The sequence below is a fragment of the Ostrinia furnacalis genome, unplaced genomic scaffold, assembly GCF_004193835.3.
Source record: "Ostrinia furnacalis isolate ACB-3 unplaced genomic scaffold, ASM419383v2 OfSCF7044, whole genome shotgun sequence".
Lineage (NCBI taxonomy): Eukaryota > Metazoa > Arthropoda > Insecta > Lepidoptera > Crambidae > Ostrinia > Ostrinia furnacalis.
In genome coordinates this window covers 290227-309725 of record NW_021137283.1, presented here as the reverse complement: position 1 = coordinate 309725, position 19499 = coordinate 290227, and the positions used below count along the sequence as shown (strand labels likewise).

Below are 19499 nucleotides of genomic sequence, written 5' to 3'. Positions count from 1 at the left end.
AATAATACAGTTTGCCTAATAGTTCAAAAGTTCTCTCTAAAACCAATTTAAATTTTTAGTTTTTAGAAAAGGTATTAAGGTACACACAGACATAATTCTAAGAAAAAATATTTATCATTAAACTTTAAAGTAAAATATAGGTCGCTCAACGAAAGTTGAGGCGAAAACTTACTCACACTGATGTAATATTATACAAAACAATAACAACACATCTACCTCACTCCTGTTAAATATCTGAAAGCGAGACAGAAAGCACTAGTCAGTCTGACTATGCAAAACGTCAGCGTAGACAGCGTATACAGACAGATACAAATCGTTCCTTATGTTGAAGGCCTCAACTTTCTTCGCGCGATCTATAAACATCATCCGCATTCACAAACGAAAGCAGCAAATCGAACGCACATCCTTGAATAGAGCTCTGTGATTGGTGTGACACCCTGTGCGTCCACACGCACTGTGAGACCTCATAGTAATATTTGTGAATACGGGCGTTAGTTGCACCATCTTAACTATAACCAGTGTTTCTATATGGAGTTTGAGAGACTTTTGACGTTTGTTAAAGTTAATGTAAGATGGTGCAACTCAGGGTTATTGTAACAAAAAATTACAGCTCTCTAGTGCCAACTGTTTCCAAGCAAAACCTTGGACAGACAGACAGACAGACAAATAGACAGACAGACATATCTAAACTATAAGGGTTCCTTGTCAGGACTACGGAACCCTAAAAAAGACACAAAACTCACCTTAAAATGCAAATTGTTTATGGGCTGATTGAAGTCCCCGCTGTACCTCTGGTACTGCTTCATCAGCTGGTTGTCGTAACCCTCGGGCAGAGGAACTGGTCCCGCCAGGGGAAGGCCCATGTTTGACGTTAGATGCAGGGTTGGGTGCAGGTCCGTTTCAGAACCGGCGTTTGAGTTGTCCTAAAAAGGAGGGGACACCGTTATACAGGATGACTGAGTTTGTATATTCTCAGCACTGCCAAGTTTGTCTCGAAATGCTAGTAGGAGAAAAAAATCACGAGACATGACAAGCTCAATAAGTAGTTGTATTTAGTTAACTCCATCCACATTAATGTATTCTTTTGATAAGATACTGATATTTTGCTAATATTGATAAAATTGACAATAACAAGAGGTACAAAAGTTATAAGAATGAAAATAAATGATTAATTTCCTAAAAATACTTCTGTATCCAATTTCAACCAAACCGGGAATATGCCAATATAAAACATACTCGTAGTTAACGAATTAACTATACTTACTATGTCACAGCTACCTTCCACCTGCCTCAGTTCCAGCTTCAGATCACTGATATTGGAACTCCTATCGCTATCCTTGTACTGGTCAGCGCAGTTCTTCCCAATATCCGTGATGTCGGGCTTCTTCACCGAAGGGTCTGACTTCTTAGTCTTCCGGTGGCACAGCATGATGATCAGCATAATGATGAGCACTAGGATCGCTGCTGAGGCGCCTCCGGAAACTATCAGGATTAGGGAGTTGGTTTCTGGAAAAAAATATCAGCTGTAACTTCTTAAATAGATTGATGGTCTCTTGAGGGTAAGTTACTCCAGATCTAACAGCTACGTACAAAAAAACAATAAATTAGAAATCGACAATTTAGGCAGTCTTATTACTAGCAAGGGATCTTTATTCACAGTTCCTTAGTTCAGATAAATATTCTGTCAAAAAGAAAAGAAAGAGACCAGTTCGTCAATTCAGAGAGATTTCCCATCGACAGTGAAAAAGGGGATGTAGACTGTGTCTCTTTTCATTCAGAATTGATATTCAATTCACTTGTTTCCCGGGTGAGATTGATATCAAGATCGTTTGGTTGGCCTATAAAAATGACTCATACTTACTGTCAGCCACCAGTTTTATCTCAATGCTGTCCATCCCATACAGATTGGTTACAGTGCAGTTGTATGACCCGAAGTGCCTCGATTCACTCTTCCTTATGATCAACGTGGATTTGGTCATACGATCTGCCAGTGATTCTTCCAGGAAAGCGTATTCCTAAAAGAAATCAAGGTTTTTAATACGATTATAATCTAGTTATGAATTGGCAACAAATATCTGGCAACTTTAAGGCAAATTTAAATCATCATCATCATTGTTTCAGCCACACGTCCACTGCTGCACATAGGCCTCCTCCAATGATTTTCAGGTTGGCCGGTTGGTAGCCACCTACATCGAGCACCTTCCTTCTACCTTTTGAGGACTTTGAACTTCTCCTATGTTCTTTTGATTAATTACGTTGCGGGTCCAATCACACAATTAACTTTCTACCGGGACAAACTTGACCTTCACTGGTTGGGTTTTTATTGGCGGTTAAGCTGTATGGCGGTGATCCCGCTACACAGGAGTTGCAGCGGTGTGAACGAGAGGTGGAAATAGTCCCATATCTTTTGAGGTCATCTGTCCACCTTGTGCAAGGACGTCTTACGCTGCGAATTTAGGTAGTAGTAACAAAACTTACTTGGTTGTGGAAGGTATTGATCTCACTCCCCTCATAGGTCCACATGATGTAGTCTGGCTTTGGAACTGAGAAGGAGACGCACTCTATCCTCACGCTGTCCCCTTCAACTCCATATTGGGTGCTGTTTGACGTTATTTTTGGAGGCCCTGAAAAAAACCTTTGGTGGTTAAACCAATACAGTAACTTAACAAAATCTAAGAGTGTCTACACTATTTATGCCACAAGAGAGAATCCTTTATCTAGCAATGATGACTGTTTAATTATAGGTGGACAACGGTAATAGAAACAGACAATAGTGAAAACAAATAAATCCAAATCGAATTGACTATAGATCGTTTCATCCACGAAAACGCACCCCACCAATTTATGGTCGAGAGAAGCGCGGGGTGCGGGGTGTTTGATCCGAGCAATCCGAGCGTCATTATTGTAGTGTGCGTGTGCACTCATAGAATTTAGCGTGTACCGATAACACTCAAACATTGGCGGAAGAATGGTGAGGCGCGTCTTCGTGGATGTCACGATCTATACCTATATCTTTTTGAACCCCTACAAAAAAACTACATAAGTGGATTTTAACAAATTTTAGCGACGAAATCTCGGTAGTCAATAAAATTAGTCTCCTGGCATTCAACTGATTCCTTTATTAAACTAACAATCAAACAATATCCATAGCAAAAGCAACTGTCTAGAACATGCCATCTTTGACATAGCACAAATAATCCGAGCCAATAAACTGCAGGTCTACTCCGAAACGTGTTTACGTAGTTCTAGGTCTATCTGTCACTATCGCTCATGCTGGCATTTCGCTTTGAGTGAGAGGGATGGCAGCATTCGAAACTTCGGATGACGTTTTTCGGGGTAACCCCGGTGAACTCGCTGGAATAGACGGAATACCAAGTCCCATGTCAACTCCCTAACGAGTTGTCTCTAGGGCTGACGCGGCGCCAGCTTGCAAAATATTTTCGGAGTTGAGAAATGAAGGGTTACTTTTACTTGTATTAATCATCTAAAGAAAAAGGCAAATAAATTCCATCTTTAATGGGAAATAAAATGGAACTTATTAAAGCGACAAATCTCTTTGTATAAAAAAGAAACAATTATTAATGAACAAAGTTTCTCTTTAGTGTAAAATCGAATAGATTCTTATTGTAACCATTGCCATTTTTTGTTAATTTTTAGACTCGCTTTTGCTCACGACTTCTTCTGCGTAGATTTGATCACGCCAAAGAAGTTAATTAAGGGGGCAGTATAATCCCATTCCTGCTATTGCGCATAATTATGTGAAAAATCTATAAAATTTCTGTCATTTACTTCTATTTCTTTGTAGTTTTGTTGCGAAATAACTATGGAGATACCTATAAGTGCACGCTAAGTACATATCGAAGCTGTCCAGTCCAGTCTTGATGAAATAAGATCTACCTACCAATTGTGAATAAAACCAGCGCTGTCTAGGGCAGGTAGTCCTTGGCAGCACATGTTGAGCCACCTCCATTTTGTTTTTGTTTTTTACCTTTTTATTGTAATTTTGTATCTTGTAATTTATTTTTGTGTTAAAAAAGCAATACATTTTGGACTCAGCCTTTTGGCACCCCTATCTGTCAGGTGGTCGCTCGAAGGTCATTCGGAGCTGGAGTTTGCGACTACCTAAGGAAACTTGTAACCCTGTATCACTTCGAAATATTACCGTCGTTATGCCAGTTTGATGACGTAACGGCTTTGTAGTTTCCGACAAGTTTGAAGCCCATTTGTTTTTGAACTAGCTTATGCCCGCGGCTTTGTCTACAGTTGTCATAGAATGGACTGATGCCATTCAAAAATGAAGAACGTAGCACACTTATCAACCCGCAAAAAGGATCGTGGCCGTATCAACTCGAGGCGGTCAGTATTCTTTGTATGAAACTCCATACTGCAAAGCACACTTATCCGCACCGTAATATAAACGCCTCGCCTCGCGGTTGACAGCGCGCTAAAGGCGATGACAGCTCGCGAAAGGCGATATGGTGTTGATTCCTTTCCGAGTTGATAAGTCATTAATATCAGAGTAAATACAAATGAGTAGGTCATCTTCATAGAAACGCCCGAGCGCGGTTTGTATGTGAGCGCGCCAATACGTATGCGGCGCGGACGCACACACTGACAAAATTTAGCGTTGATTAGCGGTGAGTTGCTCCGAATTTTGTCAGTGTGTGCGTATGCGCCGCATACGTATTGGCGCGCGCTCACATACAAACCGAGCTCGGTGCGTTTCTATGAAGATGACCTACTCATTTGTATTTACTCTGTTAGGTAATATGGTTTTCTAACTGGTGAAAGAATTTTCTAAATCGGGGCTTATTCATTTTTAGTACTTATTCCATGAGTTTTTAGACCATGAAAGTTTCAAACATTATAATAAAAATAAAATTAAAATAATGAGACAGTAACAAAGTAAATATTGAATTTATTTTCTTACCGTCTCATTTGAATATTACATTAACTTCGGTATTTCTGCTTCTGTCTCTTTCACTCCTACAACCTTGGTACGAAAGAAAAAAGGACGGAAAACCTTGAAATTATATTGCGACGTAGACGTACAGTTGTACGCGACAACTCATTAGGGAGTTGACATGGGGTCCCTATTCCAGTGAACTCAGCTTCATGTCAAAGATGTCACGGTAATAAGGGTGATTTTGGCTATGATACTGTTGCTAATGATGTGCCAAGGACAAATTGAATATATCTACAGACTAGCTNTAGGTCATCTTCATAGAAACGCCCGAGCGCGGTTTGTATGTGAGCGCGCCAATACGTATGCGGCGCGGACGCACACACTGACAAAATTTAGCGTTGATTAGCGGTGAGTTGCTCCGAATTTTGTCAGTGTGTGCGTATGCGCCGCATACGTATTGGCGCGCGCTCACATACAAACCGAGCTCGGTGCGTTTCTATGAAGATGACCTACTCATTTGTATTTACTCTGTTAGGTAATATGGTTTTCTAACTGGTGAAAGAATTTTCTAAATCGGGGCTTATTCATTTTTAGTACTTATTCCATGAGTTTTTAGACCATGAAAGTTTCAAACATTATAATAAAAATAAAATTAAAATAATGAGACAGTAACAAAGTAAATATTGAATTTATTTTCTTACCGTCTCATTTGAATATTACATTAACTTCGGTATTTCTGCTTCTGTCTCTTTCACTCCTACAACCTTGGTACGAAAGAAAAAAGGACGGAAAACCTTGAAATTATATTGCGACGTAGACGTACAGTTGTACGCGACAACTCATTAGGGAGTTGACATGGGGTCCCTATTCCAGTGAACTCAGCTTCATGTCAAAGATGTCACGGTAATAAGGGTGATTTTGGCTATGATACTGTTGCTAATGATGTGCCAAGGACAAATTGAATATATCTACAGACTAGCTTTTGCCCGCGGCTTCACCCGCGTGAAATTTAGTGTCAGAGTGGAAAGTAAATGACAGGTGATGATGTACGATAGTGATATCCATTGATCGAAGCCTGTATGTAGATATATTTTAGTTCAAATTTTGCTTAGTTCGAGGCTAAAAAGGCGCAGTGTAAAATATCCGAGGATTATTTACTATTATTATGTATACTTCTTACCTCTTACAAAAATCATGGCGGGTGCTTCAATGTCTTGCTGGCTGTCGATGGTGGCTTTACACCAGTATTGTCCTGCAGACTGGGCTGTCACCGTGATGGTCAAGTTTTGAGATTTGCCCACTCTCTGTGTACAAAAAAATAATAATTTTAATGTATGATTCTAAGGCTGACTTGCATCAACTTAGGTGCTTTAACCTTAACTAAAAAATTAACTGGTGTTTTTTGTAAGGAGTTCGACAGATATGGTGCATTTCAACCTAAATGTTTTGGTAACATAGTTGTCTCATATTAATATAACATGAGGATTAATTGAATAAAACAACTTGACCTTACTGGGTAATTAGAACCCGGGTCTGCTTGAGTTAAAATCACTGCACTGGATCACCATTACATTAACCGTAAGTCCAAAAATACTTACTATAACCCGGTCGTTTTCATAGCGCAGCCATAGAACCTTCGGGGATGGATGGCCATCAACCTTACAGCTGAGGGTAGCTTGCGATCCAGCTTCCACTTCCACGTTCTTGGGACGCTCTAGGAAGGTTGGTCCATCTAGACAAAAAAAAGTATTGAAACATAGAGTTAGCGCCATCTATCGAAAAACTGTGAGGTTGAAGAGCACTAACGTAATAGCCAGCACTAAAGGCAAACGCCCGTATTCACGAACATTACTATGAGGTCTCACAGTGCGACACACGAGCCAATCACAGAGCTCTATTCAACGCTGTCTATCTATCTATCTATCTATGTCAGCCTTTGGGTTCGCCTTCGAACATAGGCCTCCTCTTCAACCCTCCACCGTTTTCTGTCCCTGGCCACACGCATCCAGTTCACTCCAGCCTGCTGTCGGATATCATCTGTCCATCGTTTAGGCGGTCTTCCCCTGCCGCGGGTGTTGTTGCGGGGTCTCCACTCCAGGGTCTTTCTGGCCCAGCGATCCTGGTTTGCTGTACTGTTTGTGAATACGTGTGAAAGAATCTAACTTTAAAATTACATCAACTAAAACTTTACAATCGTCCCTACTAACATAAAGGTACCAACACCATGCTTCTCGTTCAATTTATGTCAATCTTTATCGTCTTAAAATTATAATATCAGTATCATAAAATACAAAAATGTTTAATCAAATAATGAATTTATTCACTCTTTGATCTGGACATAAGTATTATCTAGCTAGATGATATTTTTTCTCAACACTAGTCTACATTTACTCTCCCAAATAAATGTTAGGATCAAACAATGAATTTGAGACATCATAGCTCCTTTTAAAAGCTTTATGGCAAAAAATCAAAAGGTAACTTTTATATGAAATGGTAAAATATAAATCCATTAATAATAATTAACAGAAAGACAAACTCGAGGGAAGGAAACAGGGTCATAAACTTGCATCCAAATACAGAGTGCTTTAATGTCCGTCCATGTTGACATTGTATTAACATAACACCGGTCTAATGGGGTACTAATCCCTTGGAAGTCCGTTAAGTCATTGACTGTAATGCGGGTTTATCGACATGTGAATTTGAGGCAATATCGATAAATTAGCGAACAATAGAGCTCAGCACTAGTGATGGGAGAACATAGACACAATAGGTCAGCCCAAAACTCCGCCACAAGAGTGGCGTTGTCAGTAGCCTTCATTGAATCTTCCTGCGTGCAGTTGACCTAATGCTTCCTAATGCTAAAAAATAATACTTACATGCCACTTCCAAGGTCTTCGTATCGGCACTCTTTCCAATGATATTGTGCACCTCACACTTGACTGTAGCCTCGTTGTATGACCGGGATATGTTCTTCAGTACCTATAACAAAATACATTATACTGAAGCATCATTCTATTGAATACAACGTACCTATCTAGTCTGTGAAAGTTTCATAGCTAATTTAAACTTGATAGTTTCGATATACAGCCTCTCATCATCATCATCATCATCATCAGAAGTATGACGCGTACAATACGTGGTCGCCCCAAGCAAACTTGGCGGCGCAATATAGCAGACGAGGCGAAGCCAACGGGCAAGACCTGGAGCGAGATCAAATGCGAAGCTCAAGACCGAACGCGATGGAGGACTGTTGTGGACGCCCTCTGCCCCATTTAGGGGACATAGGACCTTAAGTCAAGTCAAGCAGGAGTATGACTTTTCGAATCTTCTTAATAGGTATAACAGTTGTTCATCACGAAAACAACTTTATAAAGCCACGATTTCAAATATTTACACGACCAAGACTCATGAAACTCGTTTCAATTTTTTTCAAACAAAATATACCCTCGCCAGGCGAAAGGATAGACGTGGTATAGTTTTGAAAACCCCCTCAACACACCTAATGAAAAATGTATATTGCAGGTGTACCGTGTGCCAAGAAGAAATTTGAAAATTCTCCTCCGGCAGGAAATGCTCTCTGGTACATGCAAATGCAGCCTGTAAAATTAATACGGAGGGAATATATGGGAGTCTTTATTACAGAGCATCCTGCTAACAAAATTATGTGGAGCTAAATGAATTGTTAAGTAAGCTACTTTATGGATGCAGGAAATGAGCGTTAGGCAAATGTTTTTAACAATGGAAATAATGTGCATTTTTAGCGAACTATAAAGAATAAAAGCTGTAATATTTAATTTAAAAAAGATGTTTTGGTAGTTAACTTCTTCAAAATATATTTACGGACACATAAGTACCATTTTGTGCAGTTTGCAGTTCATATTTTTCTCTATTTTGAAAAAATAACCTCAATAATGGGGCAGCGAAATTCTGGAGTGGAGGCCACGTACCGGAAAGCGCGTCGTGGGTCGTGCGCCCACAAGTTAGACTGATGACCTCATAAAGGTAACAGGAAGGTGCTGGATGCAGGCCGCTACCAACCGGTCCATGGAAATCATTGGGGGACGCCTATGTTCGGCAGCGGACGTCCAATGGCTGAAATGGTGATGATGAACTTTAATGAATAAGAATGACTTACCAGCTCACTGCTGTCACCAACTATCTGATCGTTGTTCACGTACCACTTGTATGTGAGTTCGTTAGGGTTGGCAGATGCTTGACAGCCTGTAAAAAAGTTCTGTTGTTAGAAAAATAGTCAGTTTTATACGTAACAACAGCTGTGGAGATGCAGTCAAAAACAAAAACACAGGTGTTACACTTTTTATGTATTATTAAAACTAATCTTACTAATAGTTTAAAAACAAAAGCATAAAAATACTTTTCTAACTTGAATATTACGGTTTTTATGGAAAAATTAACCTAAGTCCTTCTACAATCCTAAATCAACTTACAAAAGGTCATCAAATTGCAAGGTCAAATCGCACCAAACTAATCCACAATAACATTAATTTTGTTTAGAATAGGTACAGAGTTCTTCCATATCTTTGATTCGTAATTGCCAAATATGGTGTCAGCCATGTTTTAATTAAATTAAATCATTAATTAACCACCAACTTATTATCAAAAATGCACTGTCAGCGATGTAACAAAAATTTAATTACTCATTTATCATGAACTCCCAGTTGAACTTACTGCATCCAACAAGAAGCGACAAAATCACAGAAGAAGACCGAATGAAGAATACTTAATTAAGTGGCAATATTTTTTTTGATGTGTAGTCCCTAAGTCGCCTCTTACGACACCCGCGGGAAGATTAGGGGTTGGTGACAAATGTATTCTACTCTGCCGTCACCACACGGCTTGGGACTACACATCAAACAGAGAATGGGCAGCAGCGCTCTCTGAAAAACATCAATATTTTAAACTGCGATCTCCAACCCGCCTGCCTAGCGTGGAGATTATGGCAAAACCCTCCACTATAGTGGAGGAGGCTCATAGTCCAGCAGTGGACTGTAAAGGGCTGTTGATGATGATGATGATTGATTTTTACAAAAGGCAGATAATAGCTCAACGCGTGAGGCATCGGACTGCCCAATTCGAGCAATCGCTAGTTCAGTCCCCGTCATAGCTATTGCTGTGGCACTCCTTACGCACAAGTTCGTTCGTTCGTTCGTTTCAGCCAAATGACGTCCACTGCTGGACAAAGGCCTCCTCCAAGGCTTTCCACAATGCACGGTCCTGCGCTGCCCGCATCCAATTACTACAAGTATACACACAAGTATTTTAATATTATTCTATATCACCTTTATGTGTCGATGACAACTTTAAGGCAATAAGGCTGGCTTGTACCATCTTACTTTGACTTTAAAAAATGTAAAAAATAGGTAAAATTCCGTACAAAAAGCACTGGTTTGCAAATCAGCCTAAGCAAGTGAAAACCAACAATCTAAACTTAACTGTGACTGGAATGGTATTGACGTGTTATGTAACTTTATTTTGAGAAATATCGGAAATTAAATAAAAGACATTTTCCGCTTGTATGTACATAAAAAATTGCAAATTGATCAAAACCACAGCCCTCCTTTACAGCGTAAGTCGGTTAAAAATATAATCGGAAATGCTCCTTCTACCACATTTCCGTTCACCAAAACCCAGTCTCCGAACAATAACTCACCCTCACACAGACCATTCGTGAGATTTATTTTTATTTCCGGCTTGGAACATGCATCATCTCATACGGGAACTGTTTTCATTCTTGTAATAATAATAAAAATGTTTCAAGCAACGCTAGACGCTTTAATATTGTATGGGAATAGAGTGAGCATTCGAAACCGAGGTCGCGATGTTTGAACTAGCTTTTGCACGCAGATTTGCGCGAATTTGGACTTTCACTGGAAATACTTTGATGGGAAAAAAACTGTGATGAAAACTATGTATAATATGTTTTACCGTTCGTTCGTTCTTTTTCAGCCGAAAGACATCCACTGCTGGACAAAGGCCTCCCCCAAGGATTTCCACGAAGAACGATCCTGCGCCGCCTGCATCCAGGCACCTCCCGCGACCTTCACCAGATCGTCGGTCCACCTAGTGTGAGGCCTGCCCACGCTACGTCTTCCGGCTCGTGGTCGCCACTCAAGAACTTTCCTGCCCCAGCGGCCATCAGCTCTACGAGCTATGTGCCCCGCCCACTGCCACTTTATTTTAGCGATTCTGCGGACTATGTCAGTCACTCTGGTTCTCCTACGAATCTCCTCATTTCTGATTCGATCACGTAGGGAAACTCCGAGCATAGCACGCTCAATCGCCCTTTGGGGTGACCCTNGTGACCTTGAGCCTTCTTATGAGGCCCATAGTAAGCGACCATGTTTACCCTGGGTCGTAAATTAGCTCTACATAGTTTGAGTCCCGGGAAAGGACTTTGGATAGTTTTTATCCCGCTTTTTGAAACAACGACGCGCGTGATATAGTTTTTCTGTGAGACTGACAGACAAATTATCAAAATAAATGAGAAATTAATGCCATAAACCGTTCTATACCAGTTAATTATGTTATGTTACCTGAAATTGATGAAATCTTTTTGTCTCCAATTACTTGATGCTATAATAGGATGTGTGAAACGATTTATTATAAAGAAACTTACCAACAACCAATGTATCTCCTTCTTGTATTCGACCTTTATTCACTCCGGATTTGAGGGACACTCGGACCTTTGGTGCGTATTGGACCTGAAACAAATAAAACTTTTAATTATGGATGCCTAAAAGGCGACTATCCACTGGACCGATCAAGTGAAATCGGCAGTGGAAGACGGCGTATGTGACTGCACCAGACAGTCTGCCTTCAGAGAGAGATGGAGGGAGATCGTGCGGAGAGTTTTAGCCGCCTCTACAACCGAGGTGAACAACACCTCAACATGACCACGACCGCTCTGCCAAGAGCGAAACGAATAAGAAGATTAAGAAGAAAAGTCGACTAAGTTCATTATACGAAGATTAGGTCTAGCCAGGGTGGGGAAAGTTGACCTAATCTTCTATCTCATTCGAAAAAGCCGTACCTACTCCTGCAGTGGAGACTGAATATGATCTGATGATTATCTGGATTGACCTTTCTTAGATTAATAATTTCATCGTATATCTAAGTAGACTCAAGATTGTAAGCTCCTGAAAATCAAAAGAAGACCACAAAGCAGTAGATAAAAATCCTAAGAGAGCTTAGGTATTATCCACCTATAATACTTATTACCGTCTTTACATTTTTAACTTTTAAAATGGCATAATCTCCTCTCCTCCACACATATTTCCACGAAGGCATCTAATGTAACATTAAAAATAAAACAAAAAAGATTCAGCAAACATTGAACCCTATTTGCAAATCCTAGATCACACTAACGCGTTTCAATTCTTGAATCACATTTTGTTAATGCTAGCAAAATCAGATTATTCTTCTCAAACAACTTAAGGTTCGGCCAAACCAACGGGTGCAGCCGGCGCGCGATAACAATGGCGATGGCGATCAGATGTCGTGTATAAATTTGTAGCGATGAGTTCACATCACAGACCTGTCATATACACTGGACTGGCTTCTGTCATAATATTTTTGTGCCTATTTGAGTTTCGTCATTTTGCCGCTGTAGGCCATACGATTGTCCATATAACCACAGAATAATAATAAGTACTACGTACAGAAGTTTTACTTCGCGAAGGTATTTAAAAAATGTATGCTCAATGTCGTTAACAATATGGTGTAATTTAGCCTGTCTCAAGAGTCAAGCATCATTTTGTTGACAAATGTTAGCTATAGGGCTGACTTCGGTAAAATGATGTGACGTGAGGTGACAAACTGCGGAAAATGGCGGAGGAAATACATGATTTAGCATGAATTGTCATGAATAATATTAACTACTTATTTACCTCTCAGTGTCTTGAGGCAACTTAAAAAAGTACATTCTGTGTTTGTATTATTATTTAGGCAGTTAAATACTGCACAGTATTTAGTACACCATTTTCTTTATTTTCTTCCATCATACACAAGAATACGCGTGCGTGAGTCAATGTTCGCTCGTATGTGAGGCCTTGTCGAATAGTATCCTGTAGGTGGGCCATCGTGCGTGTTTTGTTTTCGATGTAAGCTCGCGGAGATGAACAGGCCTGATATAACTAAAATTTGTGATGTCTTATGTCGCTTACTCATGTAATGTACGTCAAAATTAGTTCTAGGGACAATCGTATAGGCGGTTCAAATTGCGACACAAAATTAGCTGTAATTTTTATGGATACAGCCTGTCCAGTGTGTAATATTACAGGTTAGTGGTTCACATCAACGCGTCCTGTCATTGGTCGCGGCAATCTATACACACGCAGTGATCGCCATCGCCACCGCTGACGCGATCTGCACGCGTTGGTTTGGCCGATGCTTTACACACGTACAACCTCACTCAAGAGTATGCAAAGGTCTTTATTCAACAAACAGAGTTGGATACAATTTTTAAGCCCACACTAGCGATAAAAGGGACTTAGATCTAGTGTTGTTCGGTCAACTTATCGATAATTTTATTTTGTTGAAGATGCACGAGTCTCTGAGCCTGCAAGGCCCTACATCTAACCATGAAATATTTATTTTTTATTTAAATGGCTTCAATTCTCGTGAAAATATCTTAAAATACTCGTAATTTGAATAATTTAGTGCTCTTACTAAACACTTTTAAAGTAAGACAGGTGTACCCAGACTTTTCACGGACTTAATTATGTAAACTGCTTTAACGACTATCGTTTAAAGTTAAGGGCAATTTCATGCTTGTTTCTTGACCTTCCAGTTCTAGAACTTACGTGAAGTTCTAGTTTCAAATTCTCAGGCAATTTAAAGCAAATTGAACAATTATGTCTCATAAAAATGTTCCCAGTCTTAGTTTTAATGACTTAAGTAACATTTTATCGACCTATCGATACCTATCGACAAGTCCACGTCTCCACACGAGCCTGCTTCAATTGTCAGACGATTAAAGCAAATTGAACAATTATGTCTCATAAAAAATGTCTTTGTCTTATTTATAAAGACTTAAGTAACATTATATCGACCTATCGATATCGATAAGTCCACGTCCCGTCTCCACCCGAGCCTGAAGTCTAGACGAAGCCATACGATAGCGAATTAAACCGAAGACACAAAGTGTCGATAAAACCTTTGAACCGTGTGTTTTATTGACAAAACGATATGTTGTATGTCTACAAACTAGATGGTTTCATGTTACTTACTTGTACTTAATTCTTTAGATAGGTCTAGAACTCAGTCAGTGTCTCTGTGGTCTAGTGGTAAGACCACCTGCTTCAGACGCAGAGGTCCCGAGTTCGATTCCCAGTGGGGGCAGATTTTTCTGTTCGGTTTGGTTGGTGGTAGGGCTTGTTCTAAGTCCGCCTGGCTAGCTACCACCATCTTGCCTAAGTCTGTCGCCATAACAACAATGTTAACAGCATTGTTGTGTTCCGACAGTTAGAGGTAAGATAGCCAGTTCCTCCGTGGTTGAGGAATCTGGCCTGATCATCACTTACCATCAGGTGATACAGGCCAAGAGCTTCCTCGTTGTGAATAAAAAAAAAGTGCCTAAGATATGGGAGTAGCACGGGTTTTTGGGGCGTCAAACGTCAACGAGACTTCAAAATAAAATGTGTTTCAGACTTTAAGCTTACTTATTTTATAACCACTGCACTGTGTAAAAGCTGCGCACGTGACATTGGTGGAATAGTGTGCCCTCAGTGGCGAAAAAACGCAAGTTCATCGCCATAAACCAAAGAAGAAGAAGAAGACTTTAAGCCTTCAGATATGTCACTGTCACCCGTCATGTGCCGCTACTATACCTCAGGCACTGACTAAGTTAAACTCTAGCTAGACCAATGATATAAGTGTTTGAATATTTTAGATTGTTCATGACAGTCAATTTTCTCTCCAACTTTTATCAATTTATCCATTAGTTCAACTTGGCATTCTCCCCATGCTAACTACAAGGTCGTTTCAGCCGAATGAAGTCCACTGCTGGACAAAGGCCTCCCCCAACGACCGATTCTGCGCTGCCCGTATGCAGGTGCTTCCTGCAACTGTCGCCAGATCGTCGGTGCATCTAGTGGGGGGCTTCCGTCTCGCAAAAAATGTGGTACTGACTATTGACATACAATTACAGGCACGGCAGTGCCCCCGCCAAGTCGAGCGCGAAGCAAACACTGCCGTACCATCCTTTACTGGATTTATTATTTTTCACCTAACAGCAATAGCACCTAAAATAAATTTCTAAACTATTTGAAACTCCAAAACGAATGCAAAATGCTAGGTAAAATAGTTTCAACATCTTGAAACTAACGCTTCTGTTGTTTACTCTTTGGTTTTTAGCTTTTTCTATCAAAGTTTCATTTCAAACACTTGCAGCGATCTAATCCAGTGAATTTCTACTGTCTTGAATTATTTGAAGATCTTTCGCTTGCAGCTTAGTATCTTTGAGAAGTTCCATGTGCAACCACATTTTTCTAAATAGAAAAGACAATGGTGGATAAAGAGAAAACAAATAACTGGCTTTGCACTTCTAATGGTTAGGCAGAAAACTAACACCCGTATTCACAAACGATACTTGCTTAAAGTGAAGCATCAAATCGAACGCACAGTGTTGAATAGAGATCTGTGATTGGTTCGTGTGTGACCCTGTGCGTCCACGCGCACTGTGAGACCTCATAGTAATGTTTATGAATACGGGAAGTGAAAGGCATTGCCTTTATAAGCGGGTTTATAAAAATGTGAGGTGATTATAATAATTGTTAGTGACATGTTACTTACTGAAATGTCGTTTCTGGATGACTAATTATTGGACTTATTTTTCTCTTTAAAAATCAAATAGGGAAAAATATGCGAAGTGAGACCATCAGACCACCCCATCCAACCCGTCTTAAAGTAGGCCAAATTCTTCATAATGCTTCTTGGTGAATCAGAGAGGGCCAATCCTCCATGTGCCTCTTGGTAAATTAGAGAGTCCTGCTCCAGCAATGGAGACTTATTTGCTTACCATGACTTTACATTAGGTGTTCTCGCTAGCGACTGCGTTAAATAATGACATGAAAATATGATCAATTGTACAGCTCCCTAAGCGGTTATTTTTAAGGACTAAATATATTTTTTTATTTTTAAAATGTAAACTCGTGGGCAAAAGCTACTGATCAATGTCAATGTAATGTTGCTCTGTAACACAATAATAGGTACACTGCGCTGCCTAAAAATATTCATCTCACTTTTTTAAAACTACACCTTCTGTACCTACTGTACATGTCCTTTATTCTTTGCCCGTGTCGAGCAGCATTTTCAGTCGACAACTTCGATTGCTTTGCCCTGCCTTTTTATTTTGCCTTCAAGGAAAGTATTGTTAATCCTCACCCGATTGTTTTGAACTGGATAAGATTTGAATCCAGTATTTCTTGGCCCTCGTATTGTTTTCTACTAATATGGTTTAGCTTGTTTTTTGCGAAATTGGCTGCTTTTAAACTTTTTAATTATCAAACCACTCAGTGAACCTATGTTCTGGTGGGCCGATAATATTCAAATTCTCCAATCAGAAGAAATGATCGCATAACTGCAGTCTGCCGTGTGGTGACGGCAGAGTAGAATACATTTGTCACCAACCCCTACTCTTCCCGCGGGTGTCGTAAGAGGCGACTTAGGGACAGCGCTCTCTGAAAAACATCAATCTTTCAAACTGCGATCTCCAACCCGCCTGCCAAGCGTGGAGATTATGGCAAAACCCTCCACTATAGTGGAGGAGGCTCATAGTCCAGCAGTGGACTGTAAAGGGCTGTTGATGATGAACTGCAGTCTACTGTATGATGGATAGAAGATCTATTGATGATGATCATCAGGTCTTTAATGTCTATTGCAAGAGCGCGACCCTCTAATTTACCAGAGGAATGGAGAATTTGGGCTACACGCTGGCCAGACGGATTCATCATCATCATCATCATTTCAGCCATAGAACCTATGGAACAGCGGTTCCCAAACTTATTTTGTCTACTGCCCACTTTGAGAATAAATTCTTTTTAGCGCCCCCATTTGTAGTCGAGTGTCGAGTGTTCAGTCGGTGTCTAAGAGTCCTCCTAGTAAATGACGCCTCCCAAGCCTCTACACAACGTCCCGATTTTTTTTCTGGGTCTCTTACCGACCCCTTTAAGCCTGCAGCGCCTACAAGGGGGCGTTATCGCCCACTTTGGGAAAGACTGGTATAGACGGATTGATATCTTATATTCGCATATTATCTCCCTTGGTCGCCTTTTAAGACGTCCATGGAAAGGGTTCGAGCGAATATACAGTCAAAGTAAATAAAATAGATCTTTAGTAACCGAATCCATTATATCATTACCAAAGACAAACACAGATTCATTACTGGCCCCGGAATCATTCTCGCGATCTCAGCGATTTGCTGACACCCAAACGTCGCGAAATTAGAGCCTCACAAGGCCCTTATTTTCACTTTTTCCAGGGGCAAGCGACCGCCAGCCAGCCCTGACACGCGTCGTGCCAATAAGGGGCGAGACAGACGCGCGATTTTTAGCATTGGGGATGTTTTAGCAGAATGAGTATTGCACACGAATTACGAAACTTCGTTAACTTCGTTGTTTTAGGAGTGGATTACCACAATATCTAATCGGTAGTAACTACACTGACACCGTTAGGCTACTTGTCGCTTCAATGAAATGGCTTATTTAATTGACTCAGTTACTACTTTTTAAAATGGTCAAAGTTGCAACGTAGGAAATAATTATTTGTCTTCGTTTTTTGTGCCCCTATCTACGCGCTCCTTTTTAATGGTGAAAGAGTACTAGAGTCCTTACAGAACTGCCTCTCTACATCAAGGCCTTATATTGAGCCAATTATTTTGGTGGTTTCTTTAGTTCAAAATTAGAATCCATTTTTTCATTTGTTGTTTTGATACCAAAATAATGTATTTTATTTTCTTTATTATTTTATAGGGACGTGACTAAGTCCTTCTCAGACATGTCAAGCAAATAATTGCTAAAACTACCCCTCACTTAATTGTCTGTCGCCACGACCTACAGCTTGACCGCCAATAAAACCTAACAAGTGAAGGATAAGACGTCTAGGGGGAAAGTCAAACTGTCATTGGACCCGAACCGAAAAATAATCTGAAGAAATTGGAACCTACTGATCAATGCCAAGCTGATGAAGATGATAAAGTAGCGCAAGCAGTGAAAATTTGTGAAGATCTTTCTTACTTTTTCACTCAAAAACTACATGACAGATTTTGATGAAACTTTTCAGTATTACTGTTTAATCAGAACAACAGACAGGCTAGGTACGAATTTGAAGCAGACGAAGTGGCGGGATAAAGCTAGTCTGCCATAACTCAAAGATAAATCGGAGGCCGTAGCCGCAAGCTGCACAGGTCAACCTAAACTGGGCAACTCCAAGTCCGTATCAGCAAAAATTCCCCGCCTACAAAAATTGCGGTAGGATTTCCCCCATCTGTTTCTTTATTTCGTTACTTTTTCCTATATCCGTTTATTGGTACGGAGGCTTAAGGAGTAATTTATGTGTTGCCAACTCGAATGAACGCTTGTTCCACTCATTCTGGGTAGTAATTGATATTTTTGGAGGTTGTGATTTGTTGGTTGCAGCTGGGGTATTGCGCAGGTTTACTATTTAGAATTGGAATAAGGTTTTGATGAAATTAGCTATTATTTCGTTTCAGCCATATGCCTTCCAGTGCTAGACAAAGCCCACCCCTAAGGATCGGTCGTACGCTGCCCGGTGCTTCCTGCGATCTTCACTAGATCGTCGGTTCACCTAGTGAAAGGTCTGCTGCGTCTTACGCCAATTGAGAACTTTTCTGCCCAAACAGCCATCAGTTCTGTGTGTTCAATAAAGAGTCTCTATCTATCTATCTATCGTCCACTAAGACCGGTCCTACGCTGCCTGCACCCATTGCAAAAACATAGATGTTATGAGTATTTTTTGGTCATTTTAAACATAGATCCAGGTGCTTCCTGCTACCTATACCAGATCATCCGTTCACCGAATGGTGGCCTGCCTACACTTCGTTTTCCGATCCATGGTAGGGGATCTGGTGAGGGTTTCTGGAAGCACCTGGATGCGGGCAACGTAGGACCAATCGTTTTGGAAATCCTGAAGGAGGCCTTTGTTCAGCAGTGAATAGCTTTTAGCATAAACGAATTCAAATTCAAAAATTCAAATTCAAATTCAAAACGTTACTTGCTAAAAACACAGTAATACAGGGTGACAATATTAAAATAGGATCATGTGTTTAGTCTGATCACAGACGTGCAAAAATTATAGGATTCAATAATATAAATGTCAAATGATTAAAAAAAAATGTCAATGTAAAATATTTAATTTTACATTGACATTTTTAATTTCAATAGTACCTATCAATGTCGCCAATTAAAATATTCCTTACAAAAATTATCAAATCAAATATGTCATCTATATAAATAAAAATTAATTGTTGTTCGTTAGTCTGATTAAAATTCTATTGTTCGTCGAGATATTCCCTGACTGAATAATAGCACTTAGTTAATAGCCAGGCGTGTATTTG

At 40.1% G+C, this 19499-nt stretch overlaps 1 protein-coding gene across 1 annotated transcript in view; it reads right to left on the bottom strand.

Moving 5' to 3' along the window:
* Positions 1-743: 743 nt before the first annotated feature.
* LOC114363251 (irregular chiasm C-roughest protein) overlaps positions 744-19499 on the bottom strand; it is a gene marked incomplete at its 3' end in the record, with an annotated part of 50369 nt that continues 31613 nt past the window's right edge. Inside the window, exons 7-15 of the mRNA XM_028318926.1 lie at positions 11544-11628; positions 9042-9127; positions 7783-7885; positions 6505-6638; positions 6087-6210; positions 2479-2624; positions 1862-2015; positions 1265-1506; positions 744-923 (exon numbers count right to left, since the gene is read on the bottom strand). Of these exons, the coding sequence (XP_028174727.1) occupies positions 744-923; positions 1265-1506; positions 1862-2015; positions 2479-2624; positions 6087-6210; positions 6505-6638; positions 7783-7885; positions 9042-9127; positions 11544-11628 (1254 nt within the window). The remainder of the gene's footprint in view (positions 924-1264; positions 1507-1861; positions 2016-2478; positions 2625-6086; positions 6211-6504; positions 6639-7782; positions 7886-9041; positions 9128-11543; positions 11629-19499) is intronic.